At 35.7% G+C, this 23557-nt stretch overlaps 1 protein-coding gene across 10 annotated transcripts in view; it reads right to left on the bottom strand.

Annotated features, from left to right (window-relative positions):
• Positions 1-23557, bottom strand: part of DOP1A (DOP1 leucine zipper like protein A) — a 59675-nt gene that overhangs the window by 26420 nt on the left and 9698 nt on the right. For 4 of the 10 annotated variants that reach the window (XM_058834488.1, XM_058834493.1, XM_058834487.1 and 1 more), the window contains exons 2-16: positions 22023-22214; positions 20680-20861; positions 18377-18547; positions 16831-17020; positions 16163-16261; positions 14940-15039; positions 14741-14791; positions 12469-12578; positions 10390-10498; positions 8037-8157; positions 7198-7317; positions 5400-5514; positions 4937-4966; positions 4296-4529; positions 1329-1953 (exon numbers count right to left, since the gene is read on the bottom strand). In XM_058834488.1, the coding sequence (XP_058690471.1) occupies positions 1329-1953; positions 4296-4529; positions 4937-4966; positions 5400-5514; positions 7198-7317; positions 8037-8157; positions 10390-10498; positions 12469-12578; positions 14741-14791; positions 14940-15039; positions 16163-16261; positions 16831-17020; positions 18377-18547; positions 20680-20861; positions 22023-22160 (2395 nt within the window). In that variant the 5' untranslated portion in view covers positions 22161-22214. Of the gene's footprint in view, positions 1-1328; positions 1954-4295; positions 4530-4936; positions 4967-5399; positions 5515-7197; positions 7318-8036; positions 8158-10389; positions 10499-12468; positions 12579-12682; positions 12864-14740; positions 14792-14939; positions 15040-16162; positions 16262-16830; positions 17021-18376; positions 18548-20679; positions 20862-22022; positions 22215-23557 lie in introns of those variants that run through there. The other 6 variants (XM_058834490.1, XM_058834495.1, XM_058834492.1 and 3 more) reach the window with 4 other exon arrangements.

The following is a 23557-nucleotide window of genomic DNA, read 5'->3' as shown; positions in this document are numbered from 1 at the left end:
ATGCACAAGGCAGTGATAATCAAGTGCTATGTGCCCCAAAATGTAATAAGCAAACAGTTGACATTTTAGTCTTTGGACACAACACTCATTTGTAGGCTGTTTGGGAGAAATAAATAAACACCTAGCATTTTCAGGGTCATGCTATAAAAGCACAAATGTTCTGAGATAGATCTTTCATAAAAGGTAGCAGATCTTTGGAGCTGTCATACTCATAACTAATAAACAACTATAACCAAATTGCCTTCAACTGACAAATATTTTATATGTCTGGATGTTACAAAGTCAAATATATGGTCTGCTCCTGGCTATAATGAAGACATAAACAACACATCTGAAAGACCACAGAAACAAAAGCAGTCACGTTAAATTGGCATGCTTGCTTCCAAAACAAAAAAAAAAATACTCATCTCCAAGCACCACCCACCACTTAGCCTTGATTTGAAAATTGTAAATAAGAACAAAATGCTGCACCTAGGACATTTCCTAGAAAAAAATAAGATCAGAGATGACTGTGACAGTAGCCAAAATTAGTGTTACTATTTCTTGCATGCTCCAAGCATATCCACCACGAAAATATTTTAAGGAGCGACTCTCAGACTGCAGATCAGAAGTGGATCCAAAGTTGGAAATGTAAACTGAAGACTTTACAAACTGTAAAAAGGATTATTCATCCTAAAATGTCACAATTTACAGTAATCCATAACTGTTTTAATCATGTCTGTATCTGAATAGTTTCATCTATATGGAAACACATCCGTACCTTACCAAAATCACCATTTTTATTTTGTTTCTTAATGCAATTATAGCTAGTAGAATATTTTGCAAGAAATGTTCCTTTAATAGGAGCAAACTAGAATTAATTAAATTTCTTAGCTGGTATGATTTTTCTTGGATAATAGCTTACCATGTCCATGTATTGCCAAAGTGATCAATGTGCACATCAAACCAAAATTGATAAAAGGAAGCTAAAAACAAATTTGATGTGAGCTGTGGCTATTGCAAAATATGACACAGAAAACATTGTGGATCCATACAGTAAAGAGGAAGATTCAACAATCTAGATTCTACTCTCAGGCTTCAGTTTGCATAATTTATATTTTTCACCCCAGTATTAATTACTGCCGAATTCCACACCAGCAATATTCTTAACAATCTACAAGAAAATACTTTAGTTTCCAAATGTAAACCAATTGACACAGAAGAAAACTTAGATTTCTGAGAGGAACAGCAAACAGCAACACACATAAAGCATGATACTATTACTTTAAATTTTTTTGGCAGAAAAATAATTATTTTAAAAACAAAGAACAAAGGATAGTGCAGCTTACCAATTTCAGGCTTCCCAGGATGTAATTCTGAAGTACGGTTTCCTTCAGCAATGTAAACGGGAAAGCTCGAACATTCAAGATAGAGCTGACAAGCAGCAATAAAGGCAGGAAGGTATTCTTTCGGTGTTTTCTTCTTGTTTGTTTTCTTCACATTAGCATCATCTTGTGATTCTCTGTCCCATTTTGTGCTCTGTCCTTGCGCTCTAGTGGGGTCTACTGGAAGCTCTGCCCCTAAGGGCTGAGACAAGGAATTATTCTGAATGATATACAGGTTGATAAATCTGGTTAAAAACTGTTGGACATATTCCAAACAGCACTGCATTGCAGTCTTTTGGATCGTTTTCCCACTACGAGTTGCTGTCCCTTGTGTCATTATGGAAGGAGGCTGTACAATGGTCTCCTCAGAACCCACGGTTGATGCTGTCTCAGTCTCTGAGGATGTGCTACCAACAATAGGGATGCCAGGTGCACCGTGACCTTCATTCAGTGCTCTGTCAATGTCATCAGTTGTATCTGCCTGGTATTGTACAAACTCAGTGAATCCACTTTCTGATGATCGACTGCTTGGAGGGTTTTCACCATCTTCAAACACATCATTAGGATTTTCAAGTGACACTGATGGCACCTGAGTAAAATAAAAGTTTAATGACTGTTCAAAATAGGTTATTTAGGTCTTAGCAAAACAATATTTACTAGTGTCTTCATTTGAAAGCAACAATTTTATTCCAGAGTTTTAAATGTATTCATACAATTACATTTTATGCAAAATGGTGTTTGGTGTTTCTGTAAGCCTGCCAGACTAAGCTAACGTTAAAAGAAAATTGTTTATCAAGAAAAATATTTAAATATTATTGGTTTTAACATTTTCTTCATATCATAACCACGTCTATTATGAAAATGCTGAAATACGTAGGCATAGGTATTATTAATTTATACAGCATCATAAACTGTCAAATACAAAGTTATAATTACAAAAAGATATAAACTCTTCATTTAAAAACTACTAATCATTTGCAACTAGAAAGAAAATAAATCATTGCCTCGAAATGAGAAAGAGGTTGCTGCAATAACAATTCTTCATGAATATGTTTTAATTCCTTATCAGTTCAGAATATGCATAAATAGATGAACAGCTTTTACTCAGAAAGCACCCACAGCGGCTTTTTGCCCTGCTCTAGCCCTCTACAGTCTTAGTAACTGGTAGCATAGTCTCTATTTCCTGGTGAGAACATGAGGTAGGGAAACAACTGAAACAGAAATGCATCAATCAGTGGCCCTAAATGCAGGTGCCCACTTCTGATCCTGCATTTTACTGGCAATGGCAGATGTTGCCTGAAATCTAACAGGCCCAGAACTTGTTTTGACTCTAATCACTAGCTGTGCTAAATTCGGAACTTGTGCATTATGTAATAATATTAAAAACTTTTTCATTAATAAATAAGAAGACTGAATAACATCCTCTTTTACCAGAGATGGAATAAGAATGGAAACTTGAGGTATTATGGCAGAAAACAGTGAGAGCTATGTATTGAAAAGCTTGAAGAGACATAAATGATGACCTCATTTTACAAAACAGTCTAGAAGTGATTAGAAGCATGGAAAATCATTTCACTGTCTCTTAAGAGAAACCATGGCCACATATGAGACAGCTGCAATTGGAAGCAGAAGGCCACTGAAGGTTCAAAGGGTAGAATCATTCAGTTAAAACAGGCCTTACTAAAAAAAAAAAAAAAAAAAAAAAAAGCAACAAAAAACCCCCCTCAAAATCCCAAAAGAACAAAACAAGGCAGGTATCAATTAGCTAGAATGAATAAGGATAGGATCCTGAATAAAGGATGCTGGAGTCTTAATTGACAAGGGGAACACAAATCAAGGGAAAAAATTAGTCCCTTCTGCGAAGCAGTTTTAGGTCCACAACCAGACTACTGCATCCAATTTTATACTCATTAGTACAAAATAAACTCTGATGTACTGAGTATGCCCAATGGAAAGTCACCACAAGTGCTCCTGGACATAGAAGGAATATTCAGAGAGTTGGATTTACTCAGTTTAAAAGAATGCTAAAAGTTGTGGAGGGGGTGAAGATGGCTTTATTGCTCTCTGTGAGCTCCCATTAGGCAGTTGGAAAGATGGAGATATGATCAGAAATCCACAGTGAAAGAACACAAGGCAACCAACACAAGCTACAACAATGGAAATTCTGATTAAATAACAGTGCAAACAAACAAGCTGTACAGAGAAGTCATGGTAACTTCATCCTTGGAAATATTCAAAGTTAAGAAAAATATGATCCTGAGTGACATGACCTAGCTTTAAAGTAAAATGTAACTTTGAAATCAGCCCTGCTTTGAGCAGTGCCCTGCAACTGTCACTTCCAACCTAATTTATTCTATGATGTTCCTTAAGTTTCTTCAGCTGGAAAACAAAGATTTCAGGGCATGTCACTTACCATACCTCACAGAGCTATGGCTGCACAGAACAAACTGGACAAAGTTAAACGAGAAATAGTGTCTGGCTGGTTTATTTTATTTCTTTAATAAATTATTCTAAAAACTTAACAGTGACAGTAAAATATGTGATGGGTATTAAACCAATGCACACAAATTGGGTGAGAGGAGAATTTACATATGCCTGATGCCTTACCAAAATGGTGAATTATCTTCAGTCCAGTTATTTTACTTCATCATACTCTTGAAGTACATTACAAAGTTTAGTCGACTAAACTTAGGCCCTGATTCCAAAGTGATTTATACTGGTATAATATTAAATCTGGGTAGAAACCCTTAAGAATCAAGAAATTTTACCACAGTTATAAGTTATTTTGATTACCCAAGTTTCACATATATTGTGGTATCTAAATTTAATCAAAGACTTGAACTTGTGTGTTCAACACAGGCTTAGAAAGCCCATTTCCTTTTTCTACATAAGAAGCAATTTCCCAAGATGCTGCAAAACCTAACAAGTTACCTTTTTATTTTCCCATTCTTTGATGGAGTTGTTGTGTCCAGTAGGAAGCTGCAGAATACCATCTGTACCAGCAGAGAGCAATGGAGGCTGAACCTTACTAAGGATCTTTGAGCAGAGTCTGAGAGAGTCAGTAAGCTCAGACAAGTGCAAGGTAGGAAGATGGCTTGTCAATGCAGAAATCATCCTGAGCAACAGCTGAGGCAAGTGTTCTGTCTGTATTTCAATGTAAGTCTCCTAATAATAGGAGTAGTAAAGTAATAATAAAAACTTGTTAATTGTCACATCATATTCTACCCTGAAATTTACTTTCTGTAACAGAGCTACGTATCATTTGCTTAACTGTGTTCTAAACATATAGAACACTGAAAAAGGAAAATTAATATCTTAATACCCAAGAAAAGTATTACATGCTTTACTAAAAATATTTACAAAATTAACTTTAAAGTTGGGTAACAAACAAATAGAAATATATCTAGCTCTTTTTCCAACTAGTACATCTTGTTCATTACACAACAAATACATTAAAAATATCATAAGAAGGCTGAAGAATGCTAGTATTACTTTATTAATCTTAAGATAAAAGTTTAAGAATGAAAGATAAGTTGTTAAGAACTAAAGGAAGAACAGGCTGATTGCCATACCTGACACAGCACTCTCATACTTCTAGTAGGCTTTGAAATGAGAAAGCAAAGAATTGAGGAAAGACAGCTATAGAAAAAACAGTTCCAACAGTCTTTGCTACATTAAGCAATGACAACAGAAAAAGAAGATACATCTTATCATGACATTTAAAAGACCCTAAAAAGAAAGCTGCACATTTAAACTAGCATATCAAACTACAAAAGACTATACTTGCAACGAATACACAGAAAAGAAAATGAGGACAGACTAAAATTTTCAGGTATAAGCATCATAAAACTCATTTCAGTTATGTCTAACCAGTCTATCAAGAATCATAAAATAAACCAAAAATTTCTTTTAATGTCAATTTATGTCAATATATTTTCAGGAAAAGCAATTAATAAAGTATATATAGTATTTCTGCAGCCCATAAATATAAATATACAGAATCCCAATGTTAATAATGAATAAAGCAATTCTTACCAAAGAAACAATATCCAACAAAAAATCCACTAACAAGCAGAAATTTGTCAGAGGTAACTCAGATTGCTCACTATCACCTCCAGGCCCAGTTTGAAGTCTGGCATGTAAAGTCCTCCTGCAAAATTCAAATAGAGTTTCACAGTATTTTCCCTGCCCCCTCACACTGACCATATTTCTGTAACTTAATGCAAAGCTGTATATTTTGGGGATAATCACTATAAACCAATAAGCATTTTCTCATTTTGCTGTAAAGTAGCTTATTTGGCCTCATGCCACTCTTTCAGAAAAAGCAGTAACCAGCCTTTTGGTGCAAAACAGTCTTCATCTGTAAAATAAGGAAATTCAAGCTATAGAAAATTGAGCATAGAAGACAAAAACTTAGATAATACAGGAGCTCATGTAGAAAAAAACCAAACAAAAACTATTTTCCAGATTTCAGTTTTTTATAAGGCAATTTTGTATTCATGCTGACAGTAACATTACTTATATGTAGTGAAACACTCACCTGCATGTTAGCTGGCTGTAGATGACTTTCCTTATGTTAGCAATTCAGCCCAACACACAAAAATCAAGTCACAGATATCTAGATCAACCTCTCACACTGAGCAGGACTGCTAAAAACACCAGATAAATTCGTCCACAGTTTTGTCTAGCAGAGTTCTGGAAATCTCACAAGAAAGCTCCATAGCCTTCCTGGCTTCCACTGTTCCACCTCTTCCACTGCTGCACAATGTTCTTAGTAAAGCTTTTCTCAAAGTCCAACCTGACCACTTGAGTGAGCACTTGTTGCTGTCTTTTGTTTTCCATCAGCTGTTATAAAAAGTATAGCTGTGTGAACTTTGCAAATGTCCTTCAGGAAATCATAGGGTGCCATTCAATTTCCCTCTTTGCCAGGCTAACCCAAACTCACCTACCTCAACCTTAAATCCAGTGTCCTATAACTGACCAGCTTAGCAGTTTGTCTGCTAGAGTCTCTTCAGTTTCTCAACACTTCTCCTCAGGTGGTGTGTCCAAAGCTGGACACAATATTCCACGTCTGTCCTTAGAAACACTAAGTGAAAGGAAAAATAACTTCCTTTCATCTGCTGCCCATGGTCCTCATAATGTAGCCTAAGATATAGTTTTCTTTAGTTTTAACAGCACACTGTTGGCTCATTAAAATACTTGGACAAATTCATGTCCAAGTATCTTAATATTTTATCAAGAAATTCCATAAGCAATGAAAAAAAAAATTCTACAAATTTCATTTGACATCTCTACATCATCTACTCCTTGCCACAGCAAAAACTCTTTAGTGTTTCCTTCATCCCCCTTCCCTCCTGCTAATATTTTCAATTTTAAATTTGATTTATGGTTTGCTATTTTCTCCTGTAGCCCTCCTTGTCATGCACAGGATCCCCACCCTTCGTTTTCCCTGAAAGAGCAGGACAAATGACAATACACCAGGTGTCTGGCAAATCCGTCAGTTTTACCAAAAGCAACTTGTACAATGAGTAATACTGTACTGGCCAGACAGAACAAAAACTAGCTTTAAGGTCACTCTGGAGTCTCCCCTTCAGTAGAGGGGCTAATTCTGTCTTTTGATTTAACCCAGACACTGAGTTTGTGAGAACTCACGCTGCTAAGACCCACAATCGTATCTGATGAAAACTGGCAAAAAGATTGAACTTACAGGAATGGGAGGAAAAAAATACTTACAGGCTAAATGAGGTCATGAGACTAACTTCTTTGAAGGAAGTATATGAAACAAAAATTAACTTCAACTTTACACATAGAGAGATTAAATATTATCACCTACCTACAACACTCTTCAAACCAACGAGCAATGTAATCCCACATATAATAAGGCTCAAAGGAATTGAAAAGAAGATTGGCAGTTTTAATCAGTTCTGCTGTTTTCTTGTTTTCTCTCAGCTTGCTGAAAGAAAATAAAAAACATTTTATATTTTTATACTTATTTTTCAAGTTATATAACTACTTGACAGTAGGTAAACTTATATTGCTGTGAATGTACCCACTGTCAAGTAACATTGACAAATTATCCTCCTCTCAACATTACAAGTAGCTGTTGCTCAAGGGCTCAGGATATGGGCAGGCTGCTCATACCAATGTCTTTTCACAGTTGCTAGGTTTCTCCTCTATCCTTTCTTTAATATTTGTCTTTTAACCACATTTTTAATAGATCTGCTTTTACCATAATTGTTCCTACTATTGTTTGCTCCCCTCTTCAGCTTTGAACACCCCTCACCTCTTCACCTTTTCAGAATATTAAATTCAAACATTGAAACTCTGTATCTATTCCACTCCTTGGTTCTCTTGCAGCAGTCTTCATATTTCTACTATGAGAAAACTCATCGATCTATTTTTTTTTAAGAACACAGATATAAAGAATATCACAATCAATCAAACAAGCATTTTTGTCATGGATAAAGAATATAACATATGCTAAATATTAAAAACATAGAAATAATACAGCAAACACTTTCACACCTTTGCCCTGAACACAGAAGTTGCAATTAATGCCCATAGCTCCCGTATCATGAAGAAAACATGTCACAGTCCCACAGGCTTCACAGTCATGGTTCCAGCAACAAAGATATATCATTTAATACAAAATACCTTATACTCATTATTTACCTGCTTAGCTGTGTATGATCTTTGTTGAAAGACGGTTCTGTCTGAAGCTCCAGTTCTGCTTTGCACTGTGTATATAATGTTCGAAACACTTCAATCAATACATCCTCTAGGATGGCAGGGCCTAGGGAGAAATACCAGCAGTCACACTCTTGCATTATAGCACTGCCCAACGGTCCATAGCTGAAAGCTACTGAAATCATTAGCTAGCTTTGGTCACTGAAACCACAAAATTTCTTCTGGTTCAATCTCATAAACTACCTGAATGTCATGAAGTTCGGTTTGCTTGTACTCCAGAAACACTGACACAACTGTAGTGCCTAGTAGTACACAAAGCACAGGCAGGGCTCTTTAGCCCCATGCTTAATAGCAGCTGGGTACAAACACACCAAGTTCAAAAGCTGTGCAGTCACTGTAGTACAGATCATGCTCAAGCCAACACTCCCTTTTTATTAGCTCAGCTCAGCAACGTGCAAAGGGACTTCAGGGATTCTTGATCAGAGGTGGCTTTCAGTCAATCACTTTGAAAAACTTGTCCCTAAGCTATCTCATGGTGTTAGCATATGGACAACACACTTAAATATTTAAATGCAAATACAAGATAAAATATTTTGAGCATCATCCTTTTAACTTGAAGCAGGTTTTTTTTAGCTCAGGATGTAGTCTGCAGGGTACTTTTTGAAAGTATTTTTGGAAGTGTGCAATAGGAGCCCAGAAAACCAACTACACCCTGGGCTGCATTGAAAAAATGTGGCCAGCAGGCCAAGGGGGGTGATTCTGACCTTCTCTTCTGCTCATGTGAAACCCCACCTGAAGTACTGCATCCATCTTTTTGATACCCAGCACAGGGACATGGACCTGCTGGAGCAAGTCCAGAGGAGGGCCACAAAGTGGGCTGGAACATCTCTGCTATGAAGATAGGCTGAGATAACTGGTCTTGTTCATCCTGGAGAAGAGAAGGCTTCAGAAAGACCCCATTACAGCCTTTCAGTACTTGGGGCTTATGAAAAGAGAAGGAGAGAGACTTTTTATGCAGGCAGATAGTAACAGGACAAGGGGGAACAGTTTTGGACTGTAAGAAGAGAGCTTTAGATTGAATTATAGGGAAAAACACTTTACCCAGAGGGTAATGAGGCACTGGAACAGGCTGCCTAGAGAAGTCATGGATGTCCCATCCCTGATAATGTTCAAGACCAGGTGGGATGGGGCTTTGTAAATCTGGTTTAGTGGAAGGTATCCCTGCCTGTATCCCATACCAAACATTCTATGATTCTATAAAATAGCTCCTTTGGATTTGAGCTAAATCTCAATTCTGAAGAAAAAAACCCCAAATTATTTTGAAAATAATTAAAAAAATAATCCTGCTTGAGATATCATTTACTTTTTTATGTGTTTCCTAGCCTCACTGAGCTGCCTTCAGTAAGAGAAGGCTCATGCAGTTAAGCAAAAATCCTTTTAGTGTATTCCATCTCATTTTGCTGAAAGAATCCTCACAGCTTTGCTACTTCATGAAGTCTTAACATACACATTGCCTCTGAACATTTAGACTGATCCCCAGAAATCACAAATTACAAGGAAGATGGCAAATTTCTAACAAACATTTTGTTCCTTACAGTTCTTCTGTCCTAACCAATTCTTTTCTTTAATTATTGTATTTTCATGGTTTTATTATCTCACCCTCAAATCTGATAACAGATTTTAAAAATTATTTTTATTTTTTTTCAGTCACCTTCAAAACTGTATTTCAAAGAAAAAGGCAAGGTATCCAATTCTTAATTGTAAATACTTTTGTCCCACAGTCCTCAGCATTTGTCTGCTGAAGAGGGCATTTAAACACTTTAAATAGGGGAAAGAAATATTAAAAAAAAACAAAACCATAAAGAAATCCCAACAAATCACCCACAAAACAAAAAAAAAAACCAAAACTTGCTTCCTCTGCATAAGTTCTTCTGAAAAAAAATTAACTGTTTTCTTGTTAATATCTATCATCTCTGCATGTATAATAGAAGAAAGAGCAGGTTACTCCCAATTGCAATAGCTGAGATTTATAAAAGTCATTTGATGAAAGAAATTAAAAAGATCCAGTCTGCATTTCTTTCAACACACAGTTAGTTCTCTCTATGACTCTGACTTACTATTTCCTGTGTAGAAAGTACAAGAAATAGCATTTACCAAAAGGTAAATCTGATGAATGCAATAAATTAAATACAAGACGTAGATACAGCTTGGAAGATTTAAGAAATCTGGCTAATCTGCCAGTACTAAGCATACAACTTCTTCAATTTGATAAAAAAGAGAGAAAATTTTTCAAAGAAAAATCACATGAAACAAATTAGAAAGAGTAAATGAAAATTACCTAGTTCAGGCTTATCCAGCAGACTGATAAGAATTCGAAAAGGCTTTAAGTCTTGCATTAATGTGCTTTCTTCTCCCTGTCCATTAACTTGTAATATTCCAACCATTGCCTAAAAAGAGCAAAAAACATATCAGGAAAACAAAGAGAAAGCTAGAAAGCAATAAAAGCTGCACATAAAGGGAAAATTCTCAGTAGTGGAGATCACAATTTCATCTCACTCCAGCTCAGTCTCCCATGATTAAGTTCCCACAACTTTGCCTTTGAGAACATTTCTGTGGAACTGAACTTGGTAACATATATTTATTTAAAATCAAAATAAAGTATTGTAAGAAGATAACTCAATATTTCTTAAGAATAGAAGAGAAGACACGAGTATTAATGAACAAACTATTTGAGAAGATAAAGTAGGTAGATATTAAGGGCTTAATAAAACACCATCTATCCTATGATATATTCACTTATCAGGTTGAAAGCTTTCTTGACTAAATAGCAATGCCAACTTTGAAATAAATGGGAAGACTGAATTTCTATACCAAAGTAAGTTAGGGAATGAGATGCAGAATTAAAAAAATTCCAACGCGATAGATGATCACAGATTTTGCTTAGTTTTCTGCCTGGCTGACTTGACTGTCTGAGCTAGTTTGTTTTACAGTTTCAAACAAAAGGACAAAGAAGGAAAGAGAAAAAAAAAGAGAGAAGAAAGAATAGAGCCATGAAAACCAGTTTGGCCTCGCTATCTGCTACAAACCAAGTATTATCAGTAAGTATCTTAAAAGAAAAATCTTCAGTATTTTCATATGCCTTTAGAAGGCCAGAATTTTCAGTACATTGTATCTGTGAGTAAGACATGAGTTGACTGGATAAAACAAAATACAGAGACTGCTAAAGAAGGCAGAAAGGAGCAATGCTTTTAAAGTTTTTAAGAGGCAGCAAAAGGTGTTAGAAGCCATATGTCATTTGTATTATGCAAAGGCAAGGCACTGATTCTAATGTACATACTCTTTCAGACAAAGGCTTTATTGACACTGATAAAGTTTGAAAGATGGACAGATTTAAAAAGGCCATAACCATTAACCATGCCTAAACGTTGCTGAAAGTTCACCATGTTTTTTAATATAAGGTACAGGCTCATTCAGCCTCTCCTTTACATTTGAATAATTTCTGAAATCATCTGCTAAGGAAGGCAGAAGGGTGAGAGAGTGCCAAGGAGGTACTTGCTACTGGAATACTGGAATTCTGAGGTCTCTGCCTCATCAGTAGAAATGCAGATCTCACCACTTTCAGACAAAACTGAAGGCACTAGATCTGTGCTGGGTGTCAGCTTTGAACTGGGATGAGTTGCATATTCTTGTGTCAGCTACTACTGTTAGAATTGCCACTTTCATTCCCACACAGCATCACAGCTTTGACTCAGAAAAATCCTGACCTTATCGATTTGCCTTAATGATAAAATGTCTTCCCTACTTCAAGATCAGACTCACAGCAGTTTAAAAGACATCTGTATTTCAATTATTGCGAGAAAAGCAGCACAGTTCTTAGAATCAGTGATCTCGGCTCACACAGCAAGGCTTTAAGGGTAAACTAGTTTAACTGCCAATTTTCTCAACTATTCCTGGCTGCCAACGGAGAGCAGAAGATGCTCCCTTTTTCTAGCAAGAAGAAAGACCCTTTTAACACAGATTTGGAGTGCCACCTGATAATTTTTTTTTCTGATTCCCAAGACACAGAGGAGTTTCCATATCTACAGAAGAGAATTCTCCAATTCAGTTTCATGAAAAAACAGGCTCCAGTGTGCTGGGTTCATTATCAAATAACATCCACATATGCTTCATTCATCGTGGAGAAGGAGAGGAAGAAATCTAATATTTTTTCTGTTCATTCTGCTACTCTAGAGAAACACATTATTTCATGTCTTCATTTTTCCACTGAGAAAGTTTTAGAAGAATAGGACACAAATATCTCAAAAAGACAAGATTACATTGTCACATTGCATTGGCAAGTCAAAGGATAAAGTTACAGCAACTTTGATCAGGATGTGTTTATAAAAATATGTGCCCCAATAAAATACTCTATAGCTACCTGGACTAACATCTCCTTAGAGAAGGTGTTGAAATAATAAGTGGCGTGCTCCTCAGGATTGCTGTGCCTTGTACTTCTGGGTCCTACAAGGGCACCATTGTTATCAAAACCTTCAAGCAAACAAAAGACAAAGCAGATAAATATTTTTAGTTTAACAGAATATATTGCCAATGTCTTTAAACTAGAAATTAACACAGTAGCACTGATAACTTACCAATATGAAGTCCAAGTCATGTTGGCAAGAAAAAGATGATTTTATAGAGTTTAATATGGGAAACTAAGTTATACTTTCACACAAACAGTTTGTACACAAACCAAAAAATTATGTTTTATGCAATATTATCAACCAATTACTTCTTGTATAAAAGAAAAATTTTCACAAATACTGCAAAACCCACAATCCTTAAAAATGCAAGCTGTCACATAAAAATATTTCAATATTAATTGGAACACAAAATTCAGTGTTTTAAATATATAGAGATGATCATCAAAACACACTGACATAACTAAGGCACTTAGAATATCAGTCACACTAACAAAAATAAATCTAAAATTCAAAATTACATAAAAAACATGGACCTTTTTATTGTAAGTTTCTCTTCCCAGTAAGTTTTTAATTGCACAAAATAATAGGCTTAAGGAAGAGAAAAAAAGAAATCAATTGGTTAACCATGGTTATAATAACCTGATTTAAGGAGATGTATGAAATTTCTATTCATAGAGAATGTTAATAGGTCACCTCTAGCTGTAAAACAACAGGAAGGAATAGCAAACACCAGAATTAAATAATGTCATACAGAACAACTGAATTCAGAGTCTTCCAACATAACTGATCTCCATCTGCAATGTCTTATATTAGGAATAGGATATCATGGTAATAGAAAAGCTGCACAACACCCAAAGAAAAAAATGCTAAAATCCTATATTGTCAGAAAGTTTGTCCCAATATATAACAAACAGAGGAAGTAGCTGTTCACAACACAGGACCTGGAAGTCACTGTAAAGATATTCTCTGAAGCTGTATGACTTTCAGTGGACTCTATGTTCATGAAATAGCTGTAAAAGAAGGTTCCACAACTTAAAAAAAACCAGCATGATATTTTAAATACACAAAATACCTTTTTCAATAATAGCAAAAGACATATCTAATCCATCAAATTTAGATGAAACATGAGTGCACTGTTTCATCTTGAAACTATTTCTACCCCAAATGTGAAAATGCAGGTATGAACCATAACATTGCACTTCACGGTCTTTCTTTAAAAGATTAATCCTTTGCAAGTCAGTGTCTTGAGGAATGATTAACCAAAGAAGCCAGAAATTTCATATATTTAACTTCTAAAGCCCCGCAGCTCCTACAGCAACACAACCAACCCCCTCATGCAACACCACTTGCTGATTTCTTCTGTCCCTTCACAATTTTAGTTCTCTCTCAAGACCCTTTGCTACTCATGTCCTTTTTCCCCAGTCACCCACAGGTTACCTGCCTCTGACCTCTTAACTATCAACTGGGAAAGGTGCAAGAGCTGCTGGGAAGGGTCCTGGGCAGCCTGAGAAGCACATACATGCTTACTGGTGGGCTGAGAAATCAAACAAAGCAGGTAATAGCAGACTGCAAAACACATCAAGTAGAGAAGCCACTTCATGTCTCTCCATTCAGTCTCCAATTTTGGGGACACACATAGGAACTTCCATGATTTTGACTTCTTTCAAAATGGGTTTAAAGAGTAACTAGTCAGATTCATGTGACCACAGGCTTCATTTCCTTAAAATAACAAGACTGAGTAAGAGTAATTTTTTTTTTTAATTTTCTAATTTTTGGTCTTCTAACTATTCCCTGAATAGTTGAGAGTCTTCTGATAGCTACAATTCTGTGCTACCCTCTTCTTACTACATGTTGATTTCGTATAAAAATTTAATTTGTACTGTATTGACTTGATGTCCTTTGGTAGAACTGTATTCCCAATTGCTCAACTTTCACTCCAGAAGGGTGTTGAAAAGTGACTCGTGATCTGTTAATTCAATCATGCAAGGATCTAATTAAGTTTAAAGTTTGCATACTCAAACTGTAACATCAATACTCTTCAGCATTCTTTTCATATCTTCTATACTGTTGTGCTCTAACATTTACACTCTATAATGCCTATTCTGCTTTCTCCATTCTATTTTTTTAGAGAAAAAAGTTTCAGAGTGCCTATTTCCATGAGCCTACTACACCAGGCTCTGCCCCTGAATGTGGCCCATAATTGCTGCTAGAGGAAAATGCACCAACAATTTATATGACAGGAATGAGTTCCAGGATGACACTCTTCATCTTCTATGTCTGTGGAGAGAGAAAGTGCCTTTCTTATGAAAGAAATTGAGTATTTCATTTTTCCAAGATTCCTTCTACATAGTAATGCAAACACTGGTAAGGAAAATACAATTCTTCCTCCACTTTTAGTGGCCCATGGAATGAAATACAAACCTACCTAGAAGCCATGCATAAAGCCTTCGGTTGAGTGACATATCCCTGCGCAGCACTACATGAAGGGCTGCTGACAAAATTCTGATCATGTCTGGACGTGTTGCCTGAAGAAGTTAGAAACATGTTAGAAATTAGTAACAAGTTATGAAAAGTAATGCTCTTCCTATGCTAGGAGCTTAATGTTCATTAAAACATAGCTACTTTCATGTTTTGACATTTCTGAATTCAGCATAATACAAGAAAACACAATCTTGCTTTTAGGAAACCAAAAAATGATTATTGTTTCTAACAGATACTATATAATAACACACACCCTTTAAGGATAGCAAAAGTAATAAATTTTACTAACAGCTCCTTTTTGTTACAAGACATTTCATTTTACTATGGAGCAAAAGCTTTAGGAGAAAATCCAACTAAAATCCAGTTTAAAAAAAAATTAAAATACCTTTTCAGGTTCTTATTACTTTAAATGCTTGTGTAAGTCTTAATATTGAAAAAATGCTGTATTGATAATTTCAACATTTCAGTGCCTAAACAGAGGAACTCCAAATACACCTATAGTACCTGATAAATGTGAATGAAGCACTTTAACAAGCAAGAACACAGTACTTTTTTTACATAAAAGAGCAGATTTTCCCTCATTCCTAACATGATGAGAACGAGTCTTGTGTAAGTTTTCCTCCAGGAGTTAAATAATTCATGGAGCATTTAAAAACAGGAAGTAGCTAACAATAAATGCAGTCCAAAAAGGAAAATTACCTATAAGTTGTAGGGTCTACTATCTCCCACTACTGTTAGGCCTAACCACTTACCCAAAACCAAAAACCACTTTCAATTCTCTAGTGTTCTGAATCTGTTGTGCTAAGAGGATTTACTTCTGCTGATTTTTAGCACTGGGAATTGGAAACTTGCAAATGAACAAATGAAAGAATTTCCTTCCTCATCAAATTGGAGGAATTTAAAGCTTTTGCATAGACAAACATCATAATTTGAGCTTATATACACAGAAATTAACTTTAACTTCAAAGTTAACACATCAAGTTAAAAAACAGAAAATCGAAGATCATGACATGAGAATAGCCAAACCTATCAGAGAAACTCTCACATGTGACTCTTGTTGGAGCTTGGAGAAAATCATTAACAAAAACCAACCAAATAGTTCTACTGACTTAAGAAGTGAAGTACATTTAGGAATTTGTCAATCCTTCTCTCATGTTAATAACCTACCTGGCTCATGTGGAAAGGAAAACAAAAGAGGATAAGGTCCAATGTGCTCCTCTGTACCAAAACACTGGTATCTTGCACTGAAGTGCTTACCGCTTCCACCTGAAGTAATGGCAGACCCCCCACAAAATAGTTATTTTAATAAGGTAGATATAAGACAGCATTCAAAAATAAGAATAGTTATTTATAAATAATGATAAGCACAAGAAAGTTATTTTAAATTTTGAATAATTAAACAAGATAAAACAGGAAAATAAAAAGTTTCACCACTGAAGAAACATAGAATCAACAGATTGCCTAAACTATAAAACAGCTTTTGCTTTTTTATATTACCAATTAATATCTTAAGTTTAAAAGACAAAATTATTCTCTACTTCTAAAAAAAAAAACCCAAAAACTGCAACAAAACTCAATCACGTTTAGCTGAAGCATGTAATGAATGCAGTTTCACACAAAACCCAAGCAATTCTGAAATGTTAATTCAGCTTTGAAACACTATCATGCACCAAAACATCAGTTTAACTGGAGCTATAATAAACATGCATTTTTATCTCTTCAAAGGCTTAGTTCAAAGATAGAGAATACATCTCAATCCCCTCAAAATGCATTATATAATAAGTAACTTCAGCGTTGTTACCTATTGTAAGTTCATTGTTCCATTAAAACATTACCATTAATTCAATGTCACTGCCAATTATGTAGAGTTGATCCTCCATGGAGAGCTTCCTGTTCAGATGGGAGAGGACGTAAGTGATGCCAGGCAAGCGAACTGCAGGGCTGGTGAGGAGGCTCCCCCAGAGAGCACTGTAGAACGCTGACTGATCCACAGCTGAAGCAACTTTCTCCAGCAGTGTGTTTGTTCTGCAGTAAAACCAAGTTATCTGAATGTATAACATTCATGTATAACATGATATCATGTATAACAGCTCTTGACCCTGCCCCCAGTTTTAATAAGTATTAAAATTAATTGTTACAGGAAGGTCAAAACTTCCTTTTGAGAGGCCAAAAGAGGCCTAGCTATACACTGAACCTTATAATGCAGCCTGAACAGAGCAATCCAGCCAGCAAGCCTGTGGGCCAATCTGGCTTGCAAATGCTTTTGGCCTGCCCACAGCTTCTCTGTATGCATTCCTTATGTACTCCATATGTTCAAAGAGCCAAATAACTCCTCATCTGCTACTTAAAGCCAAGTGTTGCTACAGACAGAGGTTTCAGACAGACAGCAGGAAAGCATAGCTACTGAAGAAAAGAATCAAAGCAGATGGCTTTTGCCCTCTCATTCCATGCACTGAGTCCTTATGGTAATAACAGGGCATAAAAATACCCCAATTCTTTGAGCACAAGCAATCCCTTCCCCTGTCCTCATTTCCTCCAACTCATGTGGCAGTGCCTCTACACCCTATGGCAGGCCCCAGGAGGCAAGCTGGATAGACCTTGTTCCCTGCTGTAGGGATGCCAACTACACTGTGTGTCTGCCTACACAGAAATAGAAAAAGACAGTGTTGAATTGCTCTTCACATATAAGTTGTGAAAACTCAAGTTTCTGAAGTTGGAAATATCAAGAATATGTAAGCATGTGAACAATTCCAAGAATTCTAAGTGTTGGAGTGTAACTTCATCCTTTAATATGTTAAGATGCTACCTCAGCAGCCCAGATGTTGCAGTTATGTATGTCAACCCATAACAAGAGTCATAGAATTGTTTAAGTTGGAAAAGACCTTCAGGATAATTAAGTCCAACCCAGCACTGCAAAATCAACCATTAAACCGTGTCCCAAACTGCCACATCTGCATGACTTTTAAATACCTCCAGGTATGGTGACTCCACTACTTGCCCAGGCAGCCTGCTCCAATGCTTGACAACCCTTTAGGTTGGATATTCCCTAATATCCAACCTAAACCTCTCCTGGAACAACCTGAAGCTATTTTCTCTTGTTCTATTGCTTGCTACCTGGGAGAAGAGACTGGTATATAACACTAAGTCTGCTTAATGCCTATTCCCTTTCCATAACTACTAGCAGGAACAACTGACAGTTAATTTGCCCTAATTAATGCTAAGAACCTCCTACCATACCATTCGGTTGCAATTAATAAGACAGCATCAAATGAAAAAGCAACCACCTTGAAAACAACAAAATCTACATACAAGTAGAGAGTGAAAAGTTACACCAACCCCCCCAGATCAAGCTTATCACTTGATTAACATAAGTATCCTTACCTTTCATAATACTCTGATCCCTCCTCTAACCCAGGCAGAATCCCAGTTAACAGTCCTTGCAGTCCTGGTTTCAATGTTTTCCCCAAAGGGAGGTAATAAATCTCATACAGACTCAATAATGTTGGCTTGACAGACATAGCAGCATTGGCAAGGAGCGGAAATAGTCCAGAACTGTGAAAAATAAATTTTACCTTTTTTAAAGAAGCTTTTCATGTGACAATTTTATTTCTCTCTAAAGACTGCTACAGGCACATCCAGTGTCGTTATTATAAGCATCAGATTTTTGTCTTAGAATTGTGCATAGGCATGGACCACCACACAATGTAACTGCCTTTGGATGGCCAGGTCGGTATCCCAAAGCTAATACTATGAGCTTGATTCCTATTGTGATAACAAGCAATGAAGACCCAGAGATGACTGCCTTTTACCAATAAAACAAATTTGATAAACCAGAAGCATCTCTGCATGACAAAATGTTAATTTTGCCCACATTGAACCACATCACAACAAAAACTGTATTTGTAAAAACACACTTTCTTTTCATTTAATATAAAATAAAACAAGACTGGATAAGAACAATTTAAAATTTAAGACATTTATACTGTTGAGTGGCATCAAAATATATATTTACTTCAGAAATTCAGTCTAAAAACAAATTCTAAAATTAACAATAAACCCTATTTACCATGCTGTTTAAAACACAGCCTGTAAAGGACTGAAAACAGTGGAAGTATGTTCTGAATTTACTTGAATGTAAGTGTAAGTTCATCTCCTACTGAGAAGATACTAAAATAATATTTGTTATTGCTATTAAATATCATTAATTATTACAAACGGTACCAATAATCAAATGCATGTGAATACAACTTCAATTTTCAAAATCTTTGAGGATTCAGGTTAGAAGACCCTGACATATGAAGAAGAAAATCAAAGAACAGTAAAAAAGGTAATTTTAAGGAAAGGGTCGTAAAATGTACACATACAAATCTACTATTAAAAGAAGTATCTATATAGATAGAATGCTGGCCATGATAGAGGAAAAACCTTACAAAACTTATTCCAAAATGTAAAACTTTTGGTAAAATTTATTTTTGCCTTTATCTGTCTAGAAGAACTTGTCTTTTACCATTGTCAATTGGCTTCTTTTTCTATAGAAAATGTCTTTTTGTTCAATAAGCAGCCCACTAACCCACAGTCACTCTTTGTAAGGCTATTACTCACACTTCAAGATTTGATGTTCAGACACTGGCATTCTGCTTTCATGACAAATACTGGAATCTTTGATAATGCCTTAATGTGAATGTCTGTCTTTGCCCTAGCAGCAGTAACAATAGCTTTTAGTTAGATTATACAAGGTAGCATTTTCCATTACCCTAGAACTTGCTGTTAATGAGATCTTGCAGCTACTGAATCACTGTACAAGCAAAAAACATGAGCTATGAGTTCACAGTGTCTTTTAAAACATGTGGAAACAGAGAACCAAAACACTTCCCCCCACCCCCAATGTAATTACACATAAACATCATGACAATGCAAGAAAGAAGAGCTGATGTTAAGGCATACAATTTCTTACCAAGCATAAGTGCACACCTTTTCTGCCTAAACAGAATTCTATTTTATCCCCCTATTTCTCAAATCAATGAAATTTTAATCTCTAGGGATGGGTCAAGACGAAGAACCATATGTGACAGTGTGCACACACCCCTCGATTCATTATATATAAGTAACTTAATTTCTTGCCCATCTCACCCAATCAAAAATGTACACCTCGTAACAGAGGTTTAGGAACCAGTATATGCTGACTAAACTTAACTTTTCAAGGTTATCCTTCCTTTTCATTACCATCAGTTCCAGAGACCGATAAAAAGTTTGTACTTGTCCCTTATGCTAACAAAACAAAATCTTTATCATCAAATTAACAGAACAGAAAGTCTCTTGCAACAAACTATACTCAGATTCTTTTCCAACAATACTTAAAATTGGAAAATGTAATGTTAATATGAGGTGTTAACATTTCAATTACTATACATACTGTAAATACAGGCAGAAAACTTTATTTGAATGAAAAAATAATAGATTTTAGGTTTTCTTGCACTAAAATCAGTTTCTAACAAGAATTTAGGTGATCTATCTTCCATTATACAATATTTAGAAGAAAAGTACCAGACAAGTACCAATAAAATGAGGGAAAGAAATTGGTTCTTGAGTGATTCTTGCTATATAACAAAGTAATACCATGAAAATGCAGGAAAACAAAAGGATCTGGACTACACATTTGCACAGAATTGTTGAAAATATTGTACCTGTACAGGAACAGATCTTTGGCCAAGCGTTTGGGTCCAATGATTTTAAAAATGATTTCATATGTTTCAAGTGCCTTCCGATGAACCCCACCCGGCAGAGCTGGATGCAGACATTGTGCCAAGCGCTTGCCTATCGTCAGCTTTTTGGGTACTACTTGGTACTTGGCATTGTTCTGTAGCACCTGGTTAATCAGCACATAAAGAAAAACAGCACAAAAGAAGTTAAACATCAAATGCACATTTTATAAAGGAGTTCCTGGACATGTTCAGTAAATCACCACACAAACACAGGTTTCAAGAAAAAAAACCCAAGGCTATTAAAATCTACCATGGAGCCTTTTCTTTGCCATGCCTTTCACTTGTGCACTCGTGAAATGGTGAAATGGCCAAGGTATTTAGAACTTCACTTGTAATGGGGCTTCTTGCCTACAGCTTGTCCATTTGTCATTCCATTTGTCATTTACTCATCCATTTAAGGACAAAAATTGGTATTGCCATTTGATAAAATCCATTATCACTAGCTCAAAGAGGACTATTAAACTGTGGGTCATGAGTCTGGGATAGCTTTAAGAGAATGCCATAGAGTGAGATCACATACAAAATGTTACCACTGTCTGAAAATACATAATCACTTCAGGACTGGAAAACAGAGTTGCTTTTACATATTTGGGTTGTTTTTTTCTCCATATCATAGCCTTCACATTTTGCACAAACAAACAGCAAGAACTGCTACAATCAAAAAAAAAGAAACAAGAGTTTATACAAAATAAGGATGCCACTTGCAACTATAGCATCATTTTCCTGGGTGGGGCAGCTTAGAAACACATACAATTGACTAAAAAGATTTTTATGGATATCAGGACCTGTATTCATTTGTAAACTGCTATTAAAGATTACAATGATATAGCCCATTAAACTTTACCGTTAAAATTAATCAGAACAAGAACATTCTCCGCTCCATGAATGATTTCAGCCTCATTTTAGAACTCATGCTTCATAAAACTACTGCTGATATTTATACCACTTACTATTTTTTACATTATTTCTGTAACACTGAATGATATTAGAAGTAAATGTTACTAATAAGAGAGATGTTTTACTTTAGATGTTTACTAGAAATGCAAATAACTTCTCCCTTTATTTACAGCTACAAAGGGTTAAACTCTAGGTCTTAGAAAGGTGTTTGGTTGATTTGTTTGCTCCTTGCACACACCCAACATTTGGCTCAGACTGTTGAAATATTTGCTAGAGTATTAGAGGGATGGAAGCTCGCACTTCTGTACTGTTAAAACAGTACCTTTTGCAATTCCTGAATCTTTTTTAAGAGCACTTTCCAGGCATACCTTGTTTAGCTTCCCAAGTGCTGATATTAAATCTGCCCATTCACTGGAATATTCGAAGTTCTTCAGTGCTTTGTCAACAGCTGCTACATAGTTTCTGTACTTGGAATCAGTCAGTAGCTCCAGCTCCTCCGTGTTCATCCTCCCACGGTGTCCCCACTAGAGACCAGTTTGCAATTCATGTACAGACATTACCTATTCAAAATATAAAAGAAAAAAAGCCCTGAAACCATTGTTCCCAAAACATATTGTTAAAATATGTATAAAAAGCACTATATTTTCCTCAAAGACATTAAAAAAAATCAGAAATCAGGTTACAACAAACTATAAATAAAACCTAACACACTACATATACATATGAACAAGTATTTAACACACAGTCCATCATCAAGTCCTACTAAAAACCCCAAACAAATAATAAAAAAATCACCACATCACGAGCCAAACACAAATCCCTAGAAAATTAATGCATTGCCTTATCCAAAAAGCACTGCTTGTTCTAAACAATGCAACAAAGTGATTTTTCATTTTCTTTTTTACTTCCTCTGGGTCCATCACCAGAAACCCCCACCTTTCAACAAACCAGTATTTCTGCAAACAGAGGACACCAATCTTTCTAAATCACTTCCAAGAAGAAGACAAAACTGAAGGATACATACAATACAATAGTTACACACTATTCAAGAGGACTGCTGTGCATCAACACTTCCTTTTACAAGACTTGTTATTCTAATCCAGTGATGCAACTCTACTTTGTTTTTATATTATTGTCATCCAGGCACAACAAAAGTACATGTTTACCAGTTTTGTACTCATAGGTTTTTGCAATTTGCTCAATATATTTTCATGGTGTGGTAGTCTACACCAAGTAATTAACATATTCTAGTTCCAGAACACCACCCAGTACTTTCATATGTCATAGACTACTTTATTTTTTTAATAACAGGGGTTCAATAACCTTTTAAAATAAATGAGCTTTGAAGGCTACATTCACCCCAAGCAAATACAACATCTGTGAAAAAGGAAGATTTGGTGCCCCTTTTAATGGGGGTATTATTGGGGGAAATCTTTTGGGATCTCTTTTGTGCTTGGCTTCAGAACAGATTTCACATTCAACAGATGCTGTTCTCTTCTGTCTCGATTAAAGGGAAATGGGAAGAAAATCATGTGCAGAAGTGCAGGCTGAAAAAAATCAAACAAAACATGGAACAGGTATAAAGTAGTATTCATCAAACTTTCTTCCAGGTATGATAAGGAAAGTTGCAAGAACAGAGAAAAACAAGAAAGTGGCAGACAAAATGAAAATATCTGGATGGAAGGAGTGAATAAAAAGGCCAAAAATTACAAGGTTTCTGCACTCTTGATTCTGATGGCAGAATAATAATGACAGACTGTCTCCAAGGCAGAACAGAAATGTAAACCACTATTAAAAACACATATTCTGAGTGTCAAATTGATAGATTTCACAATATCTCACTGGCATAAAGTACTTAGATACCACTTTTAATTTAAAAAAAAAACTTTTCATGTGGTTTCAT

Source organism: Poecile atricapillus, chromosome 3 (genome assembly GCF_030490865.1).
Source record: "Poecile atricapillus isolate bPoeAtr1 chromosome 3, bPoeAtr1.hap1, whole genome shotgun sequence".
Lineage (NCBI taxonomy): Eukaryota > Metazoa > Chordata > Aves > Passeriformes > Paridae > Poecile > Poecile atricapillus.
The sequence above is the reverse complement of the archived record's forward strand: the minus strand, read 5'-3'. Positions and strand labels throughout refer to the sequence as shown.